Here is a 26,952-nt window from a genome sequence, read left to right on the forward strand (position 1 = left end):
TTATGTTATTTCATCTATTTTGCATGTTTCATGATTATTGGAGGATCGAGCACCGGAGCCAGGATTCTACTGGAAAGCACCGTCAGAATGCAATATTTCGGAAGATCAACAGTCGAGGGAAATTATACCAAAAATCCTATTTTTCCAGATGACGAAGGAAGCCAGAAGGCGGAGCCGAAGGGACCTGAGGTGGTCCCACACCATGGGCCGGCGCGACCCAAGGCCTGGCCGCGCCTCCCAGTGAGGAGGGGGCCCATAGCCCCTCTCGCCTCCTTTTCTTCGCGAAATCCTCCGTCCCGAATACCTAAGCCACAGAGGATACCTCGCGAAGAGTTACAGCCGCCTCTGCGGGGCGGAGAACGCCAGAGAGAAAAGAGCTCTCCGGCAGGCTGAGATCCGCCGGGGAAATTCCCTCCCGGAGGGGGAAATCGACGCCATCGTCACCGTCATCGAGCTGGACATCATCTCCATCACCATCACCATCATCTTCATCATCATCACCGCCATCTCCACCGCTGCACCTCGTCACCGCTGTAGCAATTTGGGTTTGATCTTGATTGTTTGATAGGGGAAACTCTCCCGGTGTTGATTTCTACTTGTTATTGATGCTATTGAGTGAAACCGTTGAACCAAGGTTTATGTTCAGATTGTTATTCATTATCATATCACCTCTGATCATGTTCCATATGATGTCTCGTGAGTAGTTCATTTAGTTCTTGAGGACATGGGTGAAGTCTAAATGTTAGTAGTGAAGTATGGTTGAGTAATATTCAATGTTATGATATTTAAGTTGTGGTGTTATTCTTCTAGTGGTGTCGTGTGAACGTCGACTACACGACACTTCACCTTTATGGGCCTAGGGGAATGCATCTTGTACTCGTTTGCCAATTGCGGGGTTGCCGGAGTGACAAAAACCTGAGCCCCTGTTGGTATATCGATGCAGGAGGGATCGCAGGATCTCAGAGTTTAAGGCTGTGGTTAGATTTATCTTAATTACTTTCTTGTAGTTGCGGATGCTTGCAAGGGGTATAATCACAAGTATGTATTAGTCCTAGGAAGGGCGGTACATTAGCATATGTTCACCCACACAACACTTATCAAAACAATGAAGATTAATTAGCCGTATGTAGCGAAAGCACTAGACTGAAATCCCGTGTGTCCTCAGGAACGTTTGGTCATTATAAGTAATCAAACCGGCTTGTCCTTTGTGCTAAAAAGGATTGGGCCACTCGCTGCAATTGTTACTCTCGCATTTTACTTACTCGTACTTTATTCATCTGTTACATCAAAACCCCCTGAATACTTGTCTGTGAGCATTTACAGTGAATCCTTCATCGAAACTGCTTGTCAACACCTTCTACTCCTCGTTGGGATCGACATTCTTACTTATCGAAGATACTACGATACACCCCCTATACTTGTGGGTCATCAAGACTATTTTCTGGGGCCGTTGCCGGGGAGTGAAGCGCTATTGGTAAGTGGAATTGGTAAGGGAAACTTTTAATGTTAGTGCTGATTTTTTTTCTGCCTGCTACTATAATTCATTATGGAGAGATCTTCTCTCGAATGTTTGTTTGGAAAATCTACTACTACTGCAAAGGTAGTGGATAAGGCGCCAGGTGAGGAAGAGATACCATACAAAATACCTATGAAAATTATTGAACGTGTAGTGGATAACCGTTATACAGGAGATGGAACTGTCCACCCTGGAGATCATTTACTGTTCTTACATGAATTATGCGGTTTATTCAAGTGTGCAGGTATTGCTATGGATGAAGTGAGGAAGAAACTATTCTCTATATCGTTGTCTGGTAAGGCGGCGCATTGGTATAAATTACTGGATGATGGGGATTCTCTTGAATGGAATGATATTGTGCCCCGGTTTTATTCTAAGTTCTATCCTCCAAGTGAAATTCATAAGGATCGGAACCGCATATATAATTTTTGGCCTCATGATGGAGAGAGTATTGCCCAAGCGTGGGGGAGATTGAAGTCTTTAATGCTCAAATGCCCCATTCATGAGCTTCCTGGTAATGTTATTATTGATAATTTCTATGCAAGACTTTCTTTTGAAGACAAGACCTTGCTGGATACTTCTTGTTCTGGATCATTTACGCGCAACAAAGAAGAGTTTAAAAGGGACCTTCTTAATCGGATCCAAGAAAATACTGAAGGATGGGAGAACGACAAAGATAGAGAATCAGGTATAAATTATGATTACAAATGCATTGAAGCTTTTATGAATATTGATAAATTTCGTAATATGAGTGCTACTTATGGTCTTGATTCTCAAGTTGCTGCAAATCTTTATAAAGCTTTTGCCTCTCATTATGAATTGCCTAAGAAGAATTTTGATAAGTTTCATGAACCGTATAAAGATAAAATTGATTCATCTATAAATAAATGTGTTGTAGTTGAAACTGTTGATCATGTTATTCCTGAAGCTTATATTGAAAGAACTCCTTTTCCTGCTAAAATGAAGGAGTACTCTGTTATAAATAGTGCGGTTCATAAAAGTGAAAAGAAACCTATAGAACCTGAAGAACAAATAAAAGTTGAACCAGCTGTTGCAATAGTTAAAGATCTTGTGACTGAAAATTTGGAAGATGGGCATATTATTTTCTGTGAAGATGCTTCTAATATTGTTTCACATCCTAATAAACCCAAGCAAGCTAGTGTTCCTATGCTATCTGTTAGAATTGGTGATCATTGCTATTATGGTTTATGTGATATTGGTGCAAGTATTAGTGCTATTCCTTATGAGCTTTACACGGAGATTATGCACGAAATTGGTTTTTGTGAACTTGAAGATATTGATGTGGTTATTCAGCTGGCTAATAGAGAAACTATCTCTCCAATTGGTATTGTTCGAGATGTGGAAGTTCTATGCGGTAAGATTAAATATCCTGCTGACTTTTTGGTACTTGGTTCTGCTGCTAGTGAATATTGTCCTATCATTTTTGGTAGACCTTTTCTAAATACTTGTGGAGCTATTATAGATTGCAAGAAAGAGAAAATTTTGACTAAATTTGCCGGTGAATCTTATGAGTTTAACTTCTCTAAATTTACCAAAACTCCTTATAAAATTGATCCGCCTAATGATGATTTTAAAATGGAACAGTGTGCATCTATTGTTCTTGTTCCTAATAATCCTTTGCAGCAACATTTGGAGAATAGCGAGAGTGAAGTTTTTAGGAAAGAAAGAGATGAGCTTGATGAAATTTTTCTTCGCCAACCTATTCTTAAGCATGATCTACCGGTGGAAGATCTGGGTACAACACCGCCACCAAAGGAAGATCCTGTCTTTGATTTAAAACCTTTGCCTGATAATCTTAAATATGCTCATATTGATGATAAGAAAATATATCCTGTTATTATTAGTTCTAACCTTTGCCTGATAATCTTAAATAACCTTGATAAAGTTTTGCAGAGATGTGAAGAAACTAACCTTGTTCTTAATTGGGAGAAATGCCACTTATGGTTAATGAAGGAACTGTATTGGGACATAAAATTTCCGAGAGAGGTATTGAAGTTGATAGAGCTAAAGTTGAAGCAATTGAGAAGATGCCCTATCCTAGGGATGTTAAAGGTATTCGTAGTGTTCTTGATCATGCTGGGTTTTATAGGAGGTTTATTAAAGACTTCTCTAAGATTTCAAAGCCTCTTACTAATCTTCTTCAAAAAGATGTACCTTTTGTTTTTGATGATGATTGTAAGGAAGCTTTTGAAACTCTAAAGAAAGCCTTAACAACTGCTCCTATAGTTGAACCTCCTGATTGGAACTTACCATTTGAAATCATGTGTGATGCTAGTGATTTTGTTGTAGGCGATGTTCTTGGACAACGAGTAAATAAAAAATTGAATGTTATTCATTATGCTAGTAAAACTCTTGATGCTGCTCAAAGAAATTATGCTACTACTGAAAAAGAATTGTTAGCTGTAGTCTTTGCTTGTTATAAATTTAGATCTTATATTGTTGATTCAAAAGTTACGATTCATACTGATCATGTTGCAATTAGATACCTTATGACAAAGAAAGATGCTAAACCGAGGCTTATTAGATGGGTACTTCTTTTGCAAGAATTTGATTTACATATTGTAGATAGGAAAGGTGCTGATAATCCTGTTGCTGATAATTTGTCTAGATTGGAAAATATTGCTCATGATCCTGTTCCTGTCAATGATAGTTTTCCAAATGAACAATTGGCTGTAATAAAGGTGAGCTCGCGAGACAGTCCTTGGTATGCTGATTATGCTAACTTTATTGTTTCCAAGTACTTGCCTCCAACCTTTTCAGCTCAGCAAAGGAGGAAATTCTTTTATGACTTGAGGCATTATTTTTGGGATGACCCACACTTATATAAAGAAGGAGTGGATGGTATTCTGCGAAGGTGTGTTCCCGAATATGAACAACAAGAGATATTGAGTAAATGTCATGGTAGTGCCTATGGAGGACATCACGCCGGAGAAAGAACCGCGTAAAAGGTTCTACAATCAGGTTTTTATTGGCCGACTCTCTTCAAAGATGCAAGAAAGTTTATTTTATCTTGTGATGAATGCCAAAGGGTTGGTAATATCTCCAGACGCAATGAAATGCCTATGAATTATACTCTTGTTATTGAACCGTTCGATTGCTGGGGATTTGACTTCATGGGACCTTTTCCCTCTTCAGAAGGTAACACTCATATACTTGTTGCTGTTGATTATGTTACTAAATGGGTGGAAGCCATACCTACAAAAAGTGCTGATGGTGAGACCTCTTTAAGAATGCTTTTAGATATTATTTTTCCTAGATTTGGAGTTCCTAGATATATTATGACTGATGGAGGTTCTCATTTTATTCATGGTGGTTTTAGAAAAACTCTTGCTAAATATGGTATTAATCATAGAATTGCTTCCGCTTATCATCCTCAAACTAGTGGGCAAGTAGAACTATCAAATAGAGAAATTAAATCTATCTTGCAAAATACTGTTAATAAAACTAGAAAGAATTGGGCTAGCAAATTGAAGGAAGCACTATGGGCTTATAGGACTGCTTATAAAAATCCCATGGGAATGTCACCTTATAAAATGGTTTATGGAAAAGCTTGTCATTTACCTTTAGAACTAGAGCATAAAGCTTATTGGGCTGTTAGAGAACTAAATAAAGATCCTAAACTAGCCAGTAATAAGAGGTTGCTGCAATTGAGTTCTCTAGATGAATGGAGAAGTGAAGCTTATGAAAATGCTAAACTCTTTAAAGAGAAAGTTAAAAAATGGCATGATAGAAGGATTATCAAAAGAGAATTTAATATTGGGGAGTCCTATTGTATCGGTCTTGTCTCAGATTCTTTGCAGGGAAATTGCTCTCGAAGTGGGAAGGACCATATGTTATTGAAGAGGTGTATCGATCAGGAGCAATTAAAATTAGCTCTCTTCAAGGCAATGCCACACAAGTGGTGAATGTACAAAGACTCAAGCATTATATCTCAGGTGATTCTTATAATGTTGATGTTGATATTATTCGAGTGGAAACACCGGAGGCTTTCATCAAAGGACAAATTGACAGTTCGCCAGAACTCGACTTTGAATAGGTAACGGTACTGGTAATGAAAAGTTCGCAATTTACTTTCCGAACAATGTTTTTGCTGTTTTTGGAAAATATGAAAAATTACGAGATCGAAACGGAGTGGAGGAGACGCACGAGGGCGTGCCCCCATAGGCCGGCGCGGGCCCCAGCCAGGCCGCGCCGCCCTATGAGCTGGCCGCCTCGTCGCCTCTCTCCAACTCTGGTTCGACCTGGTACTTTACTTATGACATAAAAATTTATTCTATATAATCCCCCGGACCCCTGGAGGTCCGTATATCGTTTTCTCGACGTGTTTTGTTTCGAGCTGTTTCTGCCAGGATCTGTTTTCAATCTAGAAGCACCATGGTCTCCAACAACAAAGGCAAGGGGCTTTCGGACGAAGATATTCAAGATCCCGAGTGGAAAGAGGGGGACGAGAGCGTCAAGGAAGAAGATGAAGAAGAAGTGGAGGAAGACTTGCGTGCGCACCCGCGTGCTACCATCGCAAGCATCAGGGTGGTGGAGAACCCTTTCAGTGCAAAGAGGAACGCAAGAATTCGCACCGGAGGAAAGGTTCCACGTCACTACCTAGCTCCAAAGACATCTCCTCCAGGCACCTACAACCCCTTCCGCAATCTAATTTACAGTAATCAAATTGAAAGGACTCCCAAGGCAGCATTGCCTAGCAATTGGGATATAGATCATTCTAACACTGCAGGAAGGATGAAGCCTGAAGCTGAAGAGTGGGGAAATAACTCCAAGAGTTGGGACTCGCCGTCGGACATACTTCTCAACCGCGTCGAGCACAATTCGGAGATGATCCGCAACCTCATGTACAAGATTGATGAGCTTCAGGAGCTTGTTGAGAAGCTTGTCGAGAATTCATCATCACCACCGCCGAAGGAGTAATTCATCATCGGTATTGGCATCCCCTTGGTTTGTTCCAAGCTTGGGGGAGTGCCGCGGTATCACATCATCACTATCTTTTACTTTTTTATTATCGAGTAGTGTCATATCATGAGTAGGGAAGTTATCATATAAGATGGGTTGCAGTGTGGAAGTATCTCTCCTTTAGTTGGTTGTCTATGTATCCCTTGGTGTGAGTTATCGTTATGAAATATTAATGAGAAGTCTTATCATTTACATATTGCACATCTTATTTTAGTTTGCAATCTCTATTATATGATTTATCTTGTCATTAGTATTGGTATCACTTTGGGAGCATTGAATAAATCTATGTGGTTTTGGCAAACTTAGCATTGGTCAATAGCAACAAAACTTTGAGGTTTAAGTAGAAAAGAGAAATACATGTAGTTGTTTCATTATCTTTCTTTCTTGTTAGCTCATAGCTTATTATTCTGAAGTTAAAATTGTTTGTGCTTACAAGGAAGCTGCATGATTGTTTCTATCACATGTATATTTGTTTGTTTCCCTCGACTCTTATGCTTGCTAATTAACCTTGCTAGCCAAAGACCTGTACTGAGAGGGAATACTTCTCGTGCATCCAAACCTTAACCCAAAACCTATGTCATTTGTGTCCACCATAACTACCTACTACATGGTATTTCCTGCCATTCCAAGTAAATACTTCGTGTGCTACCTTTAAAACAATTCAAAATTTATTACCTCTTATTTGTGTCAATGTTTTATAGCTCATGAGGAAGTATGTGGTGTTTTATCTTTCAATCTTGTTGGGCAACTTTCACCAATGGACTAGTGGCTTCGTCCACTTATCCAATAATTTTGCAAAAAGAGCTGGCAATGGGATTCCCAGTCCCAAATTAATTAACCTAAATAGACACTCCTCCATGGTATGTGATTGATGGATGGCACCCGAAGGATTCGGTTAGCCATGGCTTGTGCAAGCAAAGGTTGGGGGGAGTGTCATCATAATAAAACTAAAATAAAAAGGCACTCCTTCATGGTATGAGATTGTTGGCAGGCACCCGAGGATTCGGTTAGCCATGGTTTGTGAAAGAAAGGTTGGGAGGAGTGCCACACAAAAACAAAAATAAAATGGGAGCCGCTCTTTGAAGGTTTGTTTGGCAAGGGGGTTAGAGAACCCGCTACCATTCGTTGACAACAACAAACACCTCTCAAAATGTTACTTTCATTCTCTTTATATGATTTCAAAACTGAAAAGCTCTAGCACATGATTTAATCCCTGCTTCCCTCTGCGAAGGGCCTGTCTTTTACTTTATGTTGAGTCAGTAAACCTATTTCCCTCCATCTTAGGCAAGCATTTGAGTCGTTGTGATCAAACCATTATATTGTGATTTACTTCATCATGTCTTTTATTCTTCCTTGTTTAGTACAAGTTTTATCTGAATGAATATAGCTTTGTAAGTTATCAATGATCATGAGGAGATTATTATGATTGAGTATGCAAGTTGTGACATATAAACTTTAACATAAGAGCGTTGCTCGATAGATAAGTATAACCTGTTAAACTGTTCTTTGACCAAGAACGAAGTTTGCCATCACCAACTATGATTTCTTATGCACCTTTATTTGTGATCACCTTATACTTGTTTCAAGTTGAGTTATATGAGGAAGTTGTTTACTAGAATGTCTTGTGTGAATGAATATGATGCTTCTTGTCCGTATTTTATTTATCGACTCTTCACTCCATAAACATGTGGTCCTGTTTACCGAGTTCAGTTTCGCTTGGGGACAAGCGAAGTCTAAGCTTGGGGGGAGTTGATACGTCCAATTTGCATCACTATTTTATATCATAATTTGCTGTTATTCATTGATATATCTCATATTTGGACATAATACTTATGTTATTTCATCTATTTTGCATGTTTCATGATTATTGGAGGATCGAGCACCGGAGCAGATTCTCGCCGGAAAGCACCGTCAGAATGCAATATTTCGGAAGATCAACAGTCGAGGGAAATTATACCAAAAATCCTATTTTTCCAGATGACGAAGGAAGCCAGAAGGGGGAGCCGAGGGGACCTGAGGTGGGCCCACACCATGGGTCGGCGCGGCCCAAGGCCTGGCCGCGCCGCCCAGTGAGGAGGGGGGCCCACAGCCCCTCTCGCCTCCTTTTCTTCGCGAAATCCTCCGTCCCGAAGATCTAAGCCACAGAGGATACCTCGCGAAGAGTTACAGCCGCCTCTGCGGGGCGGAGAACGCCAGAGAGAAAAGAGCTCTCCGGCAGGCTGAGATCCGCCGGGGAAATTCCCTCCCGGAGGGGGAAATCGACGCCATCGTCACCGTCATCGAGCTGGACATCATCTCCATCACCATCACCATCATCTTCATCATCATCACCGCCGTCTCCACCGCTGCACCTCGTCACCGCTGTAGCAATTTGGGTTTGATCTTGATTGTTTGATAGGGGAAACTCTCCCGGTGTTGATTTCTACTTGTTATTGATGCTATTGAGTGAAACCGTTGAACCAAGGTTTATGTTCAGATTGCTATTCATTATCATATCACCTCTGATCATGTTCCATATGATGTCTCGTGAGTAGTTCGTTTAGTTCTTGAGGACATGTGTGAAGTCTAAATGTTAGTAGTGAAGTATGGTTGAGTAATATTCAATGTTTTGATATTTAAGTTGTGGTGTTATTCTTCTAGTGGTGTCGTGTGAACGTCGACTACACGACACTTCACATTTATGGGCCTAGGGGAATGCATCTTGTACTCGTTTGCCAATTGCGGGGTTGCCGGAGTGACAGAAACCTGAGCCCCCGTTGGTATATCGATGCAGGAGGGATCGCAGGATCTCAGAGTTTAAGGCTGTGGTTAGATTTATCTTAATTACTTTCTTGTAGTTGCGGATGCTTGCAAGGGGTATAATCACAAGTATGTATTAGTCCTAGGAAGGGCGGTACATTAGCATATGTTCACCCACACAACACTTATCAAAACAATGAAGATTAATTAGCCGTATGTAGCGAAAGCACTAGACTGAAATCCCGTGTGTCCTCAGGAACGTTTGGTCATTATAAGTAATCAAACCGGTTTGTCCTTTGTGCTAAAAAGGATTGGGCCACTCGCTGCAATTGTTACTCTCGCATTTTACTTACTTGTACTTTATTCATCTGTTACATCAAAACCCCCTGAATACTTGTCTGTGAGCATTTACAGTGAATCCTTCATCGAAACTGCTTGTCAACACCTTCTGCTCCTCGTTGGGATCGACATTCTTACTTATCGAAGATACTACGATACACCCCCTGTACTTGTGGGTCATCAGGCTAACCCGATGGTGTACGAGCCGCCAGAGAGGTTCTGCAACTGCAATCCACCCAGGAAAGCACCCAGATGGATCTCGTGGAGTGTTCTTAACCCCGGCGGGAGGTACTACGCTTGCGTCGATGCACTGGTGAGCACCTCCATGTCGTTCCTAATTTCATCTTTGTTCCCCTTTATTTCTCCATGTATCTGATTGGTTTTTCTTGGTATTTTTTATTAGAATGGTCGTGGATGTGGATATGTGGAGTGGCATGATCCTCCATTTCCGAAGTTCTGGAGCGAATTACTTGGAGATTTGCGTGATGGAGTTTGGAGGCTGCGCGGGCAAAAACTGTGTCAATATCTAGCGAAGAAAGGGGAAGAGATGTTGGCTCTGCAATGGTACTGGCTCTGCAAGAAGAACTGAAGGAGAAGAATACAAATTTGTCTGTAGTGAAGGGAAAGCTTGAGAGCATTGTGTATGCTGTAATCCTGTTTGTGCTAGGTTTAGTTATAGGCAAGCTGGTGTTAGCATAATGTTTAATTCTTGTCTGGTTAGTGACAAGAATGCAATGTACTGATGAAGCAATGTGTTATGTTGGCAATGTACTGATGAACCAAGTTAAGTTATGTAATATATATCTGTTGGCAATGTACAGATGAACCAAGTTATGTAATGTAATGTATGTCTGTTGGCAATTATCAATGTTTACTACTAGAAATCAACTGAATTTCATAAGTGCAATAGAAACATGCTGCATTGGATTGACTGCAATATAGAAGAAGCTGGTACATTGTCTCTGGAAACTAACATTATAGTACCAGCAATTCATCCTAAACCTTACATTGGTGTGTTCCATACCAAAAGCATACCAAAAGTAAATAGAAATAGCTAGGCATTAATGTTTGCAATATTACATGACACTGTTTGCAAACATTGCGACATGATTAACATAGAAGTAGCTACTGATGACTAGTAGTTTTCAGTGAAATAGGAGTAACTAGGCAGAGAAGATGCAAGTGTCCTTCTACCCCTTTTTGCACCAGATCCTCTCCCTGTTGTAGGTTCAGTAGATGGCCCAGGTTCAGTAGAAGAACGAACTTCAGCAGATATTTTTCTTGGAGGCTTAAAGGTTCCCCTTGTACCCAATGATTTGGAACGGGATTTGTTAGTTCAGGGTGCGAACGACAGGGATTTGGACGTGAGGGTTTGATTTGACGAACCACTACTAATTCAATGTTTAAAATATACTTTTCCCAAATAGAAATGATCACTTGGAATATTGTACAATGGTGGTTGCACAACCGCATCTATTTAAGGGTATATTTTTATTCAAAGGATTTTCACATAAATCTAGGAGTACTGAAGTCATTTGGTATATTTTAATATGAGTTGTTTCATGGTTTGAATTCGAGATGATTTTTTTCTTATAATTTCCTATGCACTACATTTCATCCAAACCTGCTGGAAAGAATCTTTGTCTTTTCATGGTAATTCTTTTGTGAAAATAAAAATTTATAGGACTTGAATGTGCTGACGTTTTAATAGTGCAATTTCTGTTCTCAAATACTTAGAATCGTGCAAATCAAAGAGACCCTTAAATTTCATTGTAGCGTACTAAATTTTCTAAACATAAGAAATACCACGCGAGTTGCGGCGAGAATATGTAGCGATTGTTGCTTTCTGATTGAATTTGAGAATAAAGTTTTATGTGAATTGCCGACAATTGTGGTTAACCCACAACAAGAAGCAAAGAAAGGCATAACTAGCAAAGGTCGATAAGTGATCCTTTACCATAATAAAAAATCAACATGTTGCTACTCTAGTAAAACATGGCATTAGTGGAACAAAGATGATATGCCGTCAAGAAAAGTTGTTGGTGCCATCTCGTAAGCGGGAGATTCTCCAGCCTTGAGCTGTCTAGCAACCTTTGTCACATCACACAACTAAAAAGCAACATTAGTGCTCTTATGCTTGTCATGTATCCTGGTCATAGTGGGGAGTAACTTAGACTAGTAATATGACATATGTTACTAGTCTAAGTTACTACCTTCATAGTGGGTAGTAACTTACACGTGGTGTCATGCATTGTATTATTTATTATATTGTAGACTTATCTTGCGTTGGGGTATGTAATGTTATGGTAACATAGCTAGTTACCGTCTTACTCTCTTTCTTCATTTATTAGCATGTCATGTCACCAAAACACCTTGAGATATGTAATGTTACTAGATATGTTAGTCCCGGGAGCACATGCTCCTGGTTTTTAAAATTAAATTTCAACATATTATATTATGTTAAAAAATTCCAATAAAAAATGTTATGGATACATCTTGATGTTCTATGTGTTTGCAAAGTCGTTTCACGAAAAATCGATACTTTTTGTGCCATGTGTAAAAAAGTTAAAATTTGGTGCTAAATATAAGCTCTTCACAAGACGTTTTGCTTGTCATTTTTACACAGGACACGAAACCTATCGGTTTCACGCGAAACTTGGCATACACATATGGATTGTTAACATATACGCGTGAAATTTGTGTTCGTATTTTTGTGATATTTTAAAATGTTTTTCTCTGTAGCAGGAGCATATGCACCTGAGATCAAAATTGCATTTCCGGATATGTTACTTTCACTATGAGCAGTCTTATTAAGGTCTCAGTGGGAGGAAACAGAGTTGATAAACTGGTACATAAAGAGCACAAAAAAATATAAATTAACTGAAAGCGAGACATGCAAAAGTTGAAATAAAAAAGGTGAACAACCACCCACCACTATCTTCTAAGATATATTCTTGTACTAAGCAAAATTGATGATAATTACTAAGCAAAATTAGTGTAGGTATGCACATACAGAATGTGTTGCATCCATGTTCTCAAGTTAATGCTAGCTCTCTCCGCTAATTCAAGCTTGCATCATACTCCCTCCATACCGGTTTATTAGGCTTATTAACCCAATCATTGTGACCAAGGTGCTAGTCGATAGGTGGAAAAACTTATCGTCAAGAGGTTGTGATCATGTCTGACTCAGTTAAGCGATACAATAATTAAGATGAGTAGCGGGAGAGGCCCACTTTCCAGTCTCACATGCAGGGAGTCTGATCGGCTTCACACGAGCATGCAAAACCATTCACACGATCTAGACGGAAAAGAGCGTCACGGAGGGCAATAATAACGGCTAGGATGGTGCAGATCACAACAATGGACCAATGAGTAACTTGGAGAAAGATCTCAAACATGGGGTAGACAGGTCTTTGTCAAAAATATTGTACAAGAAAATATTCCTCAACATGTATTCCCTTTGCTTCGTAGCAAATCGAGGTGAATCTTCCCTAGGTCTAGAGGGGAACATTGCCCCCCCCCCCCCCCACCACCACACACACATACACACACAGTCCAAAGTAGTACTACCTCCGTTTCAAGGAATAATGTACCCTCGTTTTTCATGCTTTTTTATTTGATTAAGAATTACTTTAAATATATAAAAATTTGTTGTATAAAATTAGTATCATTAGAAAGTACTTTTCAATATGAATCCAACGATATTAATTACATATAATATAATTAAGATTTTGTTGCTCAATTTTTTATGGTCAAAGTTCGTCTTGGAATACCCGTGCGCCTTATTCCTTAAAACGGAGATAGTATTAAGCTCAAATTACAAAGATTATGTAAAGTGTAAACATAACTTATTTTCTTGGCCACATCAACTCTGCTTGCTCCCTTAGCAATCTTCATGAAGATCCACCACTCGAGATGCTCTATCAAAGAAAATGTTCACATCTTTGAGAAGACATGTTCTCCAAATTTAGAACAAATGTTAATGTATCAAAAATAAATATCCATGACGTGAAAATAAAATATAAAATGTCTAGAATATCGCCCCTATGAGTTCACCTTGAAAATACGATCATTTGAGGGTTGAGCGACAATCACAAAATGAGTAAGTATCTATATTATGGCTTTTGTGCAGGTCGCAAGTTATTATGTTTATGTCCCCTATTTACATGGGGATACTTCTATCTATTTCTTGTATGCATGATTTTTTTTAGTATCTTGCAAAATTAGATCCGTCTCCGCCCAAAAAAGATGGGAAATGGGATCATTTATACGTGTCCATGTCCATATTATCATTTTTTCCTTTCCCTCTGTTTTAGTAGTTATTCAAATCACGAAAAAAATCACCGGAGAGTTAAGTTGTTTACTTCCAAATCCATGCAAAATTTCTATAGATTCTGGTGAATCAAAAGAGCACACATTTTTTCGCTTGCTCGATCTGCGTCCACGATCTGACGCGTATGATGTACAAGTCGTTCCATTTCTGTTGTTTTTTTTTCTTTTTCCAAATTGAAGGTGTAAGATGTTAACTATATGTGATGAGCTACACTAGAGTTAATCCGCCACATGCAGCTTGGAGATTTGCTAGCTCATCCGGATCTACTCTAGGTGCTAGCATCCAAAAGCATCTAACAGATGCATCATTTCTTACCTGAATTATTTCTCTTTTTTTTCCCTCGCTCGCCTGTATACATACATATGCGCTAATCTGAACGATACACGCACGGATCCTATGCCGATGGGCTGCTTGGATTATAGAGCCTCGAAACGTTGCGGACAATTCCAATAGTGTAGCCAGCTGTTGGCTATAAGCCAAGTGTCATGTTATCTATTAGTCAACCTAGAGCCAACATATACAATGGTGAGCTATAAAAATGTAGTACTTTATCAATATATAGCCTATCTTTCACTCTCACAAAGTGTCTAGGAACACGTGCTAGAGCTGGCTCTTGCATAAGAGCTCACTCTCCTTCTCTCTTCTCATCTCTCTCCTCCAACTAAGCAATCATACTATTTTAATCCTTATAGCCAGTTAACTAGGACTTATTGTACTTGCTCTTAGATAAGAGCCCATTTCTATTCTCTCTCCTAATCTCTCTCCTCGAACTAAGCAAATTTATAGTAATATTTTATCTCTTATAGCTAGCTGACTGTATCTTACTGTACTTGCTCTTAGCAGTGCATTCATCGTAATTTAAGCACCGACATGACAGTGACACTGACAAGTTCCCTATATCTGTGTCTCTGACAGCCTTGTGGCCACTCCCATCAGGCATGCTTTGTTCGGATTTCCGTCTCAGCCTTCTCGAGGCGATAATTTGAAGCAGGTACATCTAGGCGAAGAAACTGCTCGACTTGGTTGCACATGGACGAGATGCATCGACCATCGATTATGAACACTAGCACAACTTGACAAAATGTGATCGCAAAACGCAGTTGCACGGCGGGTCGCTGAAGCAACGAAGAGATGGAGATAAAATCTAATTATCTAATTAATTAACGTACCACGCATTTTATGGTCACCAATCAGCAATGCTATTAATCACAAAGACGCAGGAAGAGTACACAGCTAGTCACCACACCTGACACATCTCCATCGAATCAAAGAATTTTACGGTTCTATATATGGATCCATCGATCAACTGAGCTCCGCCGCTAGACGTGCAACAGGCTCGTGGACGTCAGGCGCCGCGACGACCAAGGCTAGCGGTGCGGCACTCTTCCTGCCGTTGGGCTCCGTGCGGCCGAGCTTGGGCGCTCCGGCACTGCGCCCTCCTCCGCCACCGCCATTGTTGGCTCTTCGAGACTGCCGGCCCTTGCCAAGGTGGTGCTCGCAGAGGGAGTAGCCGACCAGGGTGGGCTGGCTGCACCGCCACCCGCGCCCGTTGACGCGGCTGCACCGAGACCCCTCGAGCAGCACCGCGGGGCCGCGCCGCCTCTTGGGGCCGTCGCTCTTTATCCCTTCCTTCTTGGTCAGGGGCACCGTCGATGCTACTGGCATTGCTACGACGATGACTCCATTGTCAGGAGGTTCTCCGGCAGCATCGATCACCGGCCAGTCACACTCGCCGCGATGTCCATTCTCTAGGCTGGAGTGCAATAAAGAGCATTAGTTATTCGAATTTATCAGCACATGGATTAAGCTGAAGATGCTCCCAATTAGCAAGTAGAGCATGTTGATGCGATGTGAGCTATGTATTGCCTAGTCGTTAGTACAAATCATGTATATTTTGTATGCATGCGGAAGAAGACAGATTAGCTCTGTGGTCCATGCGTGTCTCCCAAAACACGGGGTGCGTTGCGTTGCACCCATATACTGCTAAGGAAGAAGACAAGGCAAACAGGCTGTAAGGCCATGATCGCCGATCGCGATCGTACTCGTCCTACGTCCACAGTACACAATGCAATAGGCTGAACTGAAACACGGTGCATGCGTGTGCAGTAAATCAGTAGAGGCTCCTTTGATTCGTAGATAATTTTTTTTATAGAAATAGAAAGAATATAGAATTAAGATATCATAGATACTTGAATTTTATGATAAGATGAAGTGTGTTTAATTGTAGCAAAAGAATTTTCTATAAGGTATGATCTCATATTTTTTCCGATAGAATTTAAACTACTACAATATTTCTATAGGATTAGTCTTATAAAATATGTTCATATGAATCAAATAACTTGTGTAGAATTTTTTGTATAAGATCTGAATCCTACATAATTTTTATACAAATCCTATAAATCAAAGATGTATCACAAAACTAATTAGCATTGAATCGCTGAGCACAACATAAGACCATGTACTATGTTGCTCCGATTCAAAGAAAAAGATGGCAGAGAAGTGAATCGCTTTACATTTGCTGCTATGTGAGGAGTGTTTCTTGTCAGGAGCCATGCAAGATGCATGCAACATGCAAAGCTATTTTATTCCACTATATTCTACCTCTCTTCTTTCCCTTTCTCTCTGCAAGTGGCCCTGGTGTGCATGCTCCTGCCAAAAGATTCATTTGAACCGCATCAACTTGATGGTTCGCTTCTTTTCTCTGACACAATAATTCGGTTCTCTGCTATGTATGGAACCTGTTCTTAGACCACTTTGAATAGCTTTTGACACACATAGTACATTGTCTAAGGCGATGACTACACTACACTATAGGAACCTGCAGATCCTCTAGCAAAGTAGCTAAGCTACAGTAGCCTAACTGTGTGACAAGCAGATCAAGGAAGGACGGTGGTGCAGTATTAAATTGGTTGGACCGCGCGCTGAGCCGAGCTGGCACTGCGTCGCCCACGGCATATAAAAACGGCACCGATGCCAACCAACAGGCCCAGCAAATGGGAAAGAGGCCTTGGATGCTTTCCATTTCCATTTGATTTATCACACATACTGCTTCAACTCAATTACTGTCACCAGCCCAGCCAAGCAGTATAGAAGCTTTCCTGTTGTGTTGGTGCATGTTCCGGTTTTAGCTTACCACTGAATCACGTACCTCCCGTGTGATGCCGGCCCGGCCTGACGTCGCGCACCACCACCACCACCGCGATCCTCGGCGTCGTCACTGCGTCCCACCACGTTGTCGCCCTGCCAGAGAGAGAGAGAGAGAAGGAGGCTGGGTCAGCTAGATCTGGGAGCAGCTGCCCTGCCCTGAGGTGCAACGGAGATTCAAAGACATTATCTAATAATACTGGAGGCAGCACAGATTTAGAAACCGTATTCAAGGGAGCATACATACATGCACGCGTGTATTTAGCCGAATGTATGTGGTAGAGTACCTGCGGATGCGGCGGCGGTGATGAGGCGCGCCTCGCCGGCGGGGAGGGGTCGCTGCCGAGATCTCCATTTGGGCGGTGCGAGTGCAACTCCTCTTCCGGCTTGTAATTCGCCTCGTTTTGCGACAGCCAGTGCAGTTGGCTTCCCGGCGAGTTCGGCGGCTGGGACGGATCTGAGGCCTGATGCTGCAGCTGGGGCGGGGAGGGGATCAGCGCCTGCGCCTGAGGCCTCCGCCGGATCCTCATCGCCGCCGGGAGATTTGGGGAGGGTGCAAATTGAAGGTGTTGTTGTGTGGTTCCTCTCTCACTCACCTCGCCTCATGGATGGATCCACGCATTTATTTATGGGAGGAAAGAGTGGGGGAGGACAAGTAGGCAGGCTAGTGCACACTCAGCAGTGCAGCAGATTTGGTGCAGTTTCATCCCACCGAGCGCTTGGCTTGGTATTTTGGGCTACAGATCGACGGGTTGCACACATCTACAGATCGAGAAGAAGGGGCGGAGCGGAAGGCGTGATCCGATTCTGAGGTGGGGTTGGTTTCTGGTGCTCCCATGCGAGATGCAATACGACGCCATGTGGTGTTTCTGTACTCCATCCAAGGGAATAGGACTCCTCCCGAGGCTGGCAGGTCAGATTTGTCTCTCGTATATTACAAAACATGCCTACGTATTTCACAGCTGGTCGACGTAGATCATACGCATTGTCACAAGTATAGGTACGAGCATCCGTGCCGTGGTGCCCAGGTAAATTTTGTCACACTTCATGATGCCATTTTGTTAGTTACACTCTTTTTTATTCACCTGCCAAAGATACACTGAATATATATAATTCATAATATCGTTCATAGTAGGAATGTTAGAGATTGATTATACTCCCTCCGCCCAATGAAAGATCACCGGTCGGAGGGAGTACCTGCTTTTGCGCACAAGTTAGTACCTACATGCGCAAGTATCTTAGCTGGCATGAGCGGACATGTAACACAACTTTTGGAAGATTACGACGCCATCAAAAGGTGCACTCATGCACGTTTGTCGCGAGGGGGGGAGGGGGGGGGGGGTTGCGTCAAAAGGTGCATTCATGCATGTTTGTCGTGCGGTGCACAACAGACAAACTACATGCCACCCACGGAGGAAGGGATGGAGGAGCGGTGGCCTCACTGCCAGGGGCGGAGCTGGACTGAAAACTTCCCTGATGCACGTCCAAGCTTGCAACCTTGCTAGCTGAATTTTTTCCTCCATGATGCACTTTTCTCACCGTAACCTGATGCACTTGCCTTATAAATCTCACAAAGTAGTACTAAAATTTTCTTTTACCCTGATGCATGTGCATCAGGTCAGCCTATGCAGATCCGCCCCTGCTCACTGCATCGTGTAGGTGGCCGATCACATCTTATGCCGCTTGTTGCTTCACCGGTTCGCGTATAGTGAATGATAAAGCGCTTTCTAGGGTTGCGCAGCCCACCTTCGACACAGCCCAATCGATAGCGAAAAACTCCAAAGGATGGTTGATTAGAGCAATATCTCGAGCAAATCGAGAAACTAGAAAATATGGCATTTGATTATCGAAAAATATTTGAATATTTTGTGAAATTCGGTCCAAGCCGGTGCCAATTAAGCACTTGGGTAACATCATGCCATAAGAGTAGTTGTGGGTTTTTTTTTGGCCTATGCACATACTTACATCTTTTTGCTCGCCTAAATTTTTTTAAGATGATACTTCCTCCATCAATTTCACACTTTGACTTAGTTTAGGCAAAAATATGACAGTGTTTAGGGAACAAAATAGCTATATGATGAAAATATATTTCATCATCGTGAATCTGGTGATACTAATTTGGTAGCATAAATATTGTTTTCATTTTATTTAAACACAAAAGTTTGACTCTTCAAAATATTGGAAGTACACACACTCTTTTGTGGATAGAGGGAATAAACCGTAACCACCTGTGGTACACTCAATACTGGAAACCGTAATTGTCACGTGAAAGGAAATCACTCTTGCTCGAACAATTTTTTTTTTTGCCTCAAGCTTTAGTCGAGCACGGCTGATGTGTACGGTAAGCAATGAGCAATCAAAGTCGGTGACTCTGTGTGAAGAGCTAGAGTTCAACATAACTACAAGCAAATTTCACCTCCTAACATGAAAATTCTTGGAGGTGAAATTTCATCAGTTAAAATTTAGACTTGTCCCATCTATTCATGAGGACTCAAGTTCGGGTTCGTGTGGTTGTGTCGTGCACGTACATACGTAGTAGAATATGACATGGATGTAATCGCCTTTTTTGCGATAAAGAATGGCATGGGTAATCGATGTGGTGTGTGAGTGTACCGTGTAATTTTGCCGCACGGCATGATATGCTAGTTGTAATCCTCTCACAGGAAAACCCACGAAGGCAAATGAAACGGGCGAAGTTTACCTTAGGATGGCAGGGGTACGGTGGCCTCCTCACCCAGATGGACCATGAGATGATTCAGATGGTTCAGTGATGGGCACACAAACATCCAGATTGTGGACGCATCTTATGTCGGCATGCACGCACGTGATATGCAGGCTAGCACACATGAGTTTAGAACTTATTTAGAGCATCTGTAGCATATCTAAATATGGGCCCAACCCAGGTGGTAATGTTTTTGCCTAATAAATCATCCCACGGAGACACATGGAAATATGTCGATTGATTTCGTAAAATCATCCCGCTCCACCAATTTTTAGACCATAGACCACCATCATACATGTAGTTTTCAGCCTTCCAAATCCAGCACCCTGATCGGGCGGAAGTATTTGTCTTGTCGCAGCTAAAAAACTTCAGCTCCTTCCGAGCGCATGACCTCCCTCTCGCCGCTGTCCGCGTCAACTCAATTGCGCCCAAAAGCTTCGTTTCGTTCCACTTGCCACCTCACCCTGCGGCATGGACGGAGCTAGCTCCTAGTGACCGCAGGCAGCTGCCCGAGCTTAGCCAGACAGTCTCCATGAAGCATCGGGTTAATTTCAGAGTTTAGTTGTCAAGTTCTGCTAAGCAAACACCGGCCAGATGCGCTACAAATACATACTCGTTGAGTGAGCTGGCTCCACCACTGCGCGCCCTGCCGCAACCATGGATCTGTCAGAGAGCTCGACTACCAGAGGCCCCGTAGCGGTCCCCACGGCCCCACGGCCCCACGGGCCATTTCTGACCTCCTCCCCCTTCGCCGTGGGCTATCTTGACCTCCAAGCTCCCAATGAGGAAACCACAGAGAGGTTGATGGAGATGGACGAAGCAAGAGAATGACCATGCATGCTTGGGAGCATGGATTGCATGCACTGGAGGTGGAAGGATTCTCATGCGGCTTGGCACGGGCGGTACACCGGTCATCATCGTGATCCAACTATTATGCTTTAAGCGGTGGCATCCAATGTCTTGTGAACTAGACATTGTCTCTTTGATTTGCCACGATCTCTTATTGACATCACGTTTTGTATAGATCCCATCTATTTGTTTGGCTTTGCCTATGGAGATGCTGCGGCTAGCAAATACATTGTCAATGGCCATGACTATACAATTGGGTATTATCTAGCTGACGGCATCTATCCTTCCTTATCAACATTTGGCAAAACCATTCAACATCCATCAGCAAGGAAGGAAACTGTTTTTCCCAAGCTCAAGAAGCATACCGAAAGGATATTGAGAGATATTTGGGCGTGTCACAAGCTCAATTTGCTAGGACGTTTCGCTCATTTCTGGGACAAGAAGTCCCTCCACGAAATGATGAAGACATGTGTGATTTTGCACGACAAGGTCATCAAGGATGAGAGAAAAATGAACTTGAAATTTTCTTCGATAATGTTGGTAACCATGTCACATCTCGAAGGAACCAGCACATGATTTAAGTTTTCCTTGAGACATTCCGGAAGATTGAAAACATGGCAACTCATACCCAACTTTACGATGAATGCATTTCGCACCAGTGATAGCTATATGGCGAGAAAATCTCCCTTTTCATATTTATTTATGTGTGATTTGAACCATTCATTCGATTCCGGATCATTCTTTATTTATTTAATTATCTAAGGTGAACATTCATTGTAGTTTGGAGTATTATTGTATTGTGTGGTATTGAAACATTATCTAAGGTGAACATTCATTGTAGTTTGGAGTATTATTGTAGTTTGGAGTATTAAAATTATATTGGTTGAAAATATAAATATATACTAAACCCTAAACCTGAATAGCGGTACCACGTGGGTTCAGGACGAAACCGATCTCTAACCTCGTGCCGTAAAAGAATTCCAGCACGGAGATCTGTTTGGGCGGAGCTGCGCGGCACTAGAAAACTGGTTTCGGGGTAGGGATCCAGGGATGCTCTTAACATGTTAATTCAGGAGACACACGGCCGAAAGCTAGGAGATTCAGTAAATAGACATGCTGTGCCTGTCAACTCCTAAATAGACACAGAACAGCCGGACAGAAAAAGGTGTGATTCCGTTGATCCAGTGTGAATTTCAGGAGGACTGCTACAAGTGTGTCGCTGGTACGGTCTATTTAAAGGGCTACAACTAATTAGGCGGAGAGGATGCCATGCGACAAGGGAAAGGACCAGATTGCCTGAAAAAAACAGGTGGAAAGGACCAGCAGGAGCAAAATGATCCGTGCAATCAAAGGGTTGAGGTAGACAATACTACAGGACGGCAACCTGCTTTCTGGTCATAACTGTATTCAATCAAACATGTGCCACATTGCTACAGATTAGAGATCTGCAAAATTCCCAAAGAAAAGGCAAAGGCACGCAGCAATGGTGTTCAGTTCAGACTTCAGACTGACGGCAGACCTACGTGATAATATTCAGACAACTCGTGTAGCACCAATCAGGAAGTTAGTGCGTATAAGTAGATATGTCTATAAATCCACACTCCATAGGCCTGCACTAGGAGCAGTAATCCGAATTAACATCAGTGTTCTCAGTAGTCAGTACCCTAACCCAGAGATATCTGATAAGAGCTGTAACTTGCTTGCTTGCCTGGTGCCTACTGGTCCATCATACAAACAGAAAATGACCCATTATATCTCTTACTATCTTTAGGCTGTACCTTTTCCGGTACAGTGATTCTGTGTCAATTAGGGTGTTGACAGCCACAACATGTTTATTTACTGAATTTCTTATCTTTAGGCTGTGTGCCTGAATTAACATGTTAAGAGCATCTTTAGCAGATTTCGAATAAATGGTGATCTCTGCATCATAGAACGCATTCGCACAGTGCAGCAGCCAACCGTGGCGATTGGATGGTGCAACACTGCGATGCCAGTTGATGATTATGTATTGTCGAAGCGGCGAGGATAGCAATCGATAACCACAATCTAACAGATGTACCATATTTTTTTGTGGTCACTAATCGGCAACCCTATTAATCAGAGGCATTGAAGAGGAAGATGAATTCACAGTTAGAAACTAGCAAGCTTCTCCAAATGACCAAACTGTACGTTTCCATGCACCCGTCAACCAATCGAATGATCAACTGAACTCCGCCGCTAGATGTGCCACCGCAGGCACGATGCCATCCATGGACATGGCCAGCGGTGAGGCCTTCTTCCTGGTGACCGTCTCGGTGCGACCGAGCTTGAGCGTGGTGGCGATGCGGCCTCCACCGCCGTTGTTGGCGTTGGCATTACGGGACTGGCGTCCCTTGTCGAGATGGTGCTCACAGAGGGAGTACCCGGCCAGCGGTGGCCTGCTGCAGCGCCACGCACGCCCGTTCACACGGCTGCACCGGGACCCTTCCAACAGCACCGCCGGGCCGCGCCTCCTCTTAGGACCATCGCTCTTGATCCCTTCCTTCACGTTCAGGGTAATTGTCGTTGACGCCGAAAGCTTTGCCGGGACGATGACTCCGTTGACGAGACGTTCTCCGGGGTCGTTGATCACCGGCAAGTGCCACTCCTCGTGATATCCATTCTCTAGGCTGCACCGCAAAACCGAGCATTAAATCAATATGTAAATCGCTTAGCTTTGGTTATCACGACTAGTAAAACCTGATGAAATGAACATTTGATTGCTAAGCTAGATCAAAGAAGCTAGAACATTTGACTAATTAGCAGTAATCATGTATAGAACATACAAAGACGCATGAACAAATGGCTCACACATGGTCCAGGCATGTCTCCCGAAACAAGGGTTTCATGGAAGGAAGAGGACAAGGCAAACAGGCTGTAAGGCCATGATCGCCGAGATGTTCACAACCCCAAGAGGACCGAAAGTTTTCCATGAAGTGGCTGGACTGGGCTGAAAGACAGTGCACCAAGGCCCGGCGAACGGGAAAGGGGCTTTGGATGCTTTCCATATCTCTACTTTGTTTTGTGATTAGCACGTCTACTCCACCATCCACGCAGTGACGCAGATGACAGAAGAAGTTTTCTTTTTTGTAAATGAAACAGTGATGCAACACGGAGTGCGTCAGTCCCAACTCCCAAACACGACAATGCAAAGCTAAATGGTTAGTAATGTAGTAGTAATTAGCAGTAATTATGTATAGAGCAGAACGAATGGCTCATCACGCTGTCACGCAAGGTCGGAAAGAGGCCTTGGATGCTTTCCATTTCTATTTTGTTTTGTGATTACTACCACATCTACTCCACCATCCACGCGGATGACGGAAGAAGCTTTCTTGTTTTGTGCATGTTGTTTCGGTTTTAGTTGGTGGTGGTCACGATCACTGAACTGGATCACGTACCTCCCGTGGTGGGCATCTGCTGCAGCCACGGCCTGACGTTGTGCACCACCGCCACGTCCCGGGGCGTTGTCGCTGCGTGCCACCACGTTGTTGCCCTGCCAGCGAGAGAACAGGATGGGATCAGCATAGATCTGGGACGCATTCATCCACCCACCTCGAGCGAGGATCAGAGATTTGGAAGCAAGACTCAATAAAGGCTACGCATGCACGCGCGTACCTGCGGATGCGCCGGCAGGGAGGGCTCGTCGCCGAGATCCACAGTTGGGCGGTGCGGGTGCAACTCCTCCGACTTGCTCTTCTCCTCCTCCGCGTCGTCCTCCTTCCGCGGGACCGAATGGTGTTGGTTTCCCGGTGGCGGCGGCGGCGGCGTCTGGGGCGTAATGGACGGATCTGAGGCTTGCTGCTCCAGCGGCGGCGGCGAGGGGATGAGCGCCTGCGGCTGCGGCCTCCGCCGGATCCTCATCTTGGGAGTGATGAGAGCAGCGTAATGGAGATTTGGGGAGCTGGGTGTTTATTTATGGGAGACGAGAGGGGGGAATGGAGGACAAGTCGGCTAGTGCAGTGCAGCAGGAGCAGATCGGTGCAGTTTCGCCTCGGCAGATCGATGAGATGAGAGGGGCGGAGCTGCCAGGTGGGGTCACGATGCGACGCGATACGAATGTGCCAGCGGTACAACTGCTGAGGCGATTTTGACAAAAATAACCCTTTTTCGAAAAAAAATACTAACCCTCTTGCCGAACTATTTCATTACGAACCCTTTTGTGTGACGCTCTTTTTATCGGCGTCTCACCTCATTGTGTGGCGTCCATGCGAACAGCGCCACACATCCATGCCGACGTGGCGTGGTCGACGCTTCGCGCCGCGAGCGGCGCCACACATCCACTTATGTGTGGCCGCCCGAGCCTAACACAGCCACTCTCCTCATCTTGGGAGTGATGAGAGCAGCGTAATGGAGATTTGGGGAGCTGGGTGTGTATTTATGGGAGACGGGACGAGAGGAGAGGGGGAACTGGAGGACAAGTCGGCTAGTGCAGTGCACCAGGAGCAGATTGGTGCAGTTTCGCCTCGGCAGCTCGATGAGACGAGAGCTAGAGAGGAGGAGGCGGAGCGGAGCTGCCAGGTGGGGTCGTGCCTGCGGTACAAGTGGTGTTGTGTGCTCCATGATCTATCTATCTATCTATTTATTATATACTAAAAGCACAACACGGAGTCTATTATATACTAAAAGCACAACACGGGGTGTAAAATAGAGACACCACGTTAAACCACATGTACTTAACTATTTTGATCCGTCCATCATAATTATAACGGCTGAGATTTAAAGTCAGAAAAAATTATGTAAAATATAAGTATGTACAAGCTGTCATGTTTGTGTAAAAAAATGACAATAAAAAATGGTTTATTAACACGTTGGTGTAAAGAGGAGATAATACCTAGCACTATGGGCCACCACATAGGAAAGGTATGGTAGCTGGACTCTTTGGTTTACACGTGTATATTTTCTTTACGTGGACTCTTGGTTACACGTACAGTTTTGAGAGGAAAAAATCCTCTTTCTTTACATCTTCTTCTGGGGTCCAAACACAAACACTTTGTACATAAATAATTCACGACACCTGTATCCCCAAGTTTGTACAGAAAATACGGAGTAAACGTTCTCTTCTTACCATGCGTCGCACCAGGAGTCATGAGGTTTCGTCAGATGGGCCCTGCTGTTGCATGCTGGACCCCTCGAACCAGGGGATGGTTCGTCAAACAAGCGCCGCCGGTGCATGCCGGACGTCACAAACCAGTCGATTCCTCTACTCCGAGGTTTTGCCGGACAAGAGCTCCCGGTGAATGCCGGACGCCACGAACCAGGGTATATTCCTCTACTATGAGGCTTAGGCGGGGCCGATGCACATCGGACATCACGAACCAGGCGATTCCTCTATTCTGATAGGCGCCACCCAATGCAGGCAGTGGCGGAGGACGAATGGAAAGTATGGTATGGCGGAGTTGACAGCTAACGTGAAAAAACGTGATCTAAATTGAAGCAATCGAGAGTTCTATACACAATCTACCTGTAATGGAATCAGCAAGTCATAAACCAGAGTCTTCATCCTGATTCTAGCAAGAAAATGGGTTGATGTTTTATGCTTTGGTGCTGGTTACAGCCAGAAAATTAATTATGATGATCTGAGTATAGGTAGCAACGGCTGAAACAAGCTATGGCGGAAGCCATACCATGCCAGAATGGGAGCTTCGCCACTGAATGCAGGCCGAACGCTGACGTAATTACCAGCTGCCTGCATCGATCATAAGTCTACCAAATACAAGAAGTGACACTAATCATGTTGACGTGGGCACTACCCTTCGAGTAACCGACGTTACCCTATCCTGTATTGACTAATTGGAGGCCCATGAAGACACCCGAAGCCTAGATGGGCCACCTGGACAGCGCACCGGAGGAAACCTTGGCGGGCAAGACAAGGAAGCAGTCAGCAAGGAAAGATTAGATCTAAAAGTATTGTAAACCTAGTCGTACTCGGTTAGGACCCTTGAGACCTGGCCTCCTATATAAAGGCCAGGAGAGGGGCTGCCGAGGAACACGAACAATCTTAGCAATCTTAGCAAGGAAAAGCTTAGAGCTAGGTAACCCTAGCAATAGCAATCTCGACTAGATCTCAGCCGAACTATTCGGCACCCCATTGTAACCCATTGTCATCATAATCAAAGAACAGACAGGCAGGACGTAAGGGTTTTACCTCATCGAGGGCCCCGAACCTGGGTAATTGCTCTCCCCGCTTGTCTGTGAACCGATGTCTCGTGTCAGCCTACAGGATTCCATCAACCCTAAGACCCTATCGGAGGGCATTGGCGAGGAGTACCCTCGACAATTGGCGCCGTCTGTGGGAACCCTGTCGGCACA

The 26,952-nt window shown here is 43.4% G+C and overlaps 2 protein-coding genes across 2 annotated transcripts; both read right to left on the minus strand.

The window, feature by feature from the left end:
- Window positions 1-15,044: 15,044 nt before the first annotated feature.
- On the minus strand, window positions 15,045-17,914 carry LOC127306023 (uncharacterized). The gene is made up of 3 exons (XM_051336625.2): window positions 17,342-17,914; window positions 17,059-17,150; window positions 15,045-15,663 (listed from the first exon to the last, which is right to left on the minus strand). Exons 1-3 carry the CDS (start codon window positions 17,582-17,584, stop codon window positions 15,213-15,215), a joined length of 786 nt encoding a protein of 261 aa, XP_051192585.1. The 5' UTR covers window positions 17,585-17,914; the 3' UTR covers window positions 15,045-15,212.
- A 4,610-nt stretch (window positions 17,915-22,524) lies between these two features.
- On the minus strand, window positions 22,525-24,621 carry LOC127309306 (uncharacterized). The gene is made up of 3 exons (XM_051340207.2): window positions 24,259-24,621; window positions 24,042-24,136; window positions 22,525-23,273 (listed from the first exon to the last, which is right to left on the minus strand). Exons 1-3 carry the CDS (start codon window positions 24,502-24,504, stop codon window positions 22,826-22,828), a joined length of 789 nt encoding a protein of 262 aa, XP_051196167.1. The 5' UTR covers window positions 24,505-24,621; the 3' UTR covers window positions 22,525-22,825.
- Between the last annotated feature and the right edge of the window lie 2,331 nt (window positions 24,622-26,952).

This window comes from Lolium perenne, chromosome 6 (assembly GCF_019359855.2).
Source record: "Lolium perenne isolate Kyuss_39 chromosome 6, Kyuss_2.0, whole genome shotgun sequence".
Lineage (NCBI taxonomy): Eukaryota > Viridiplantae > Streptophyta > Magnoliopsida > Poales > Poaceae > Lolium > Lolium perenne.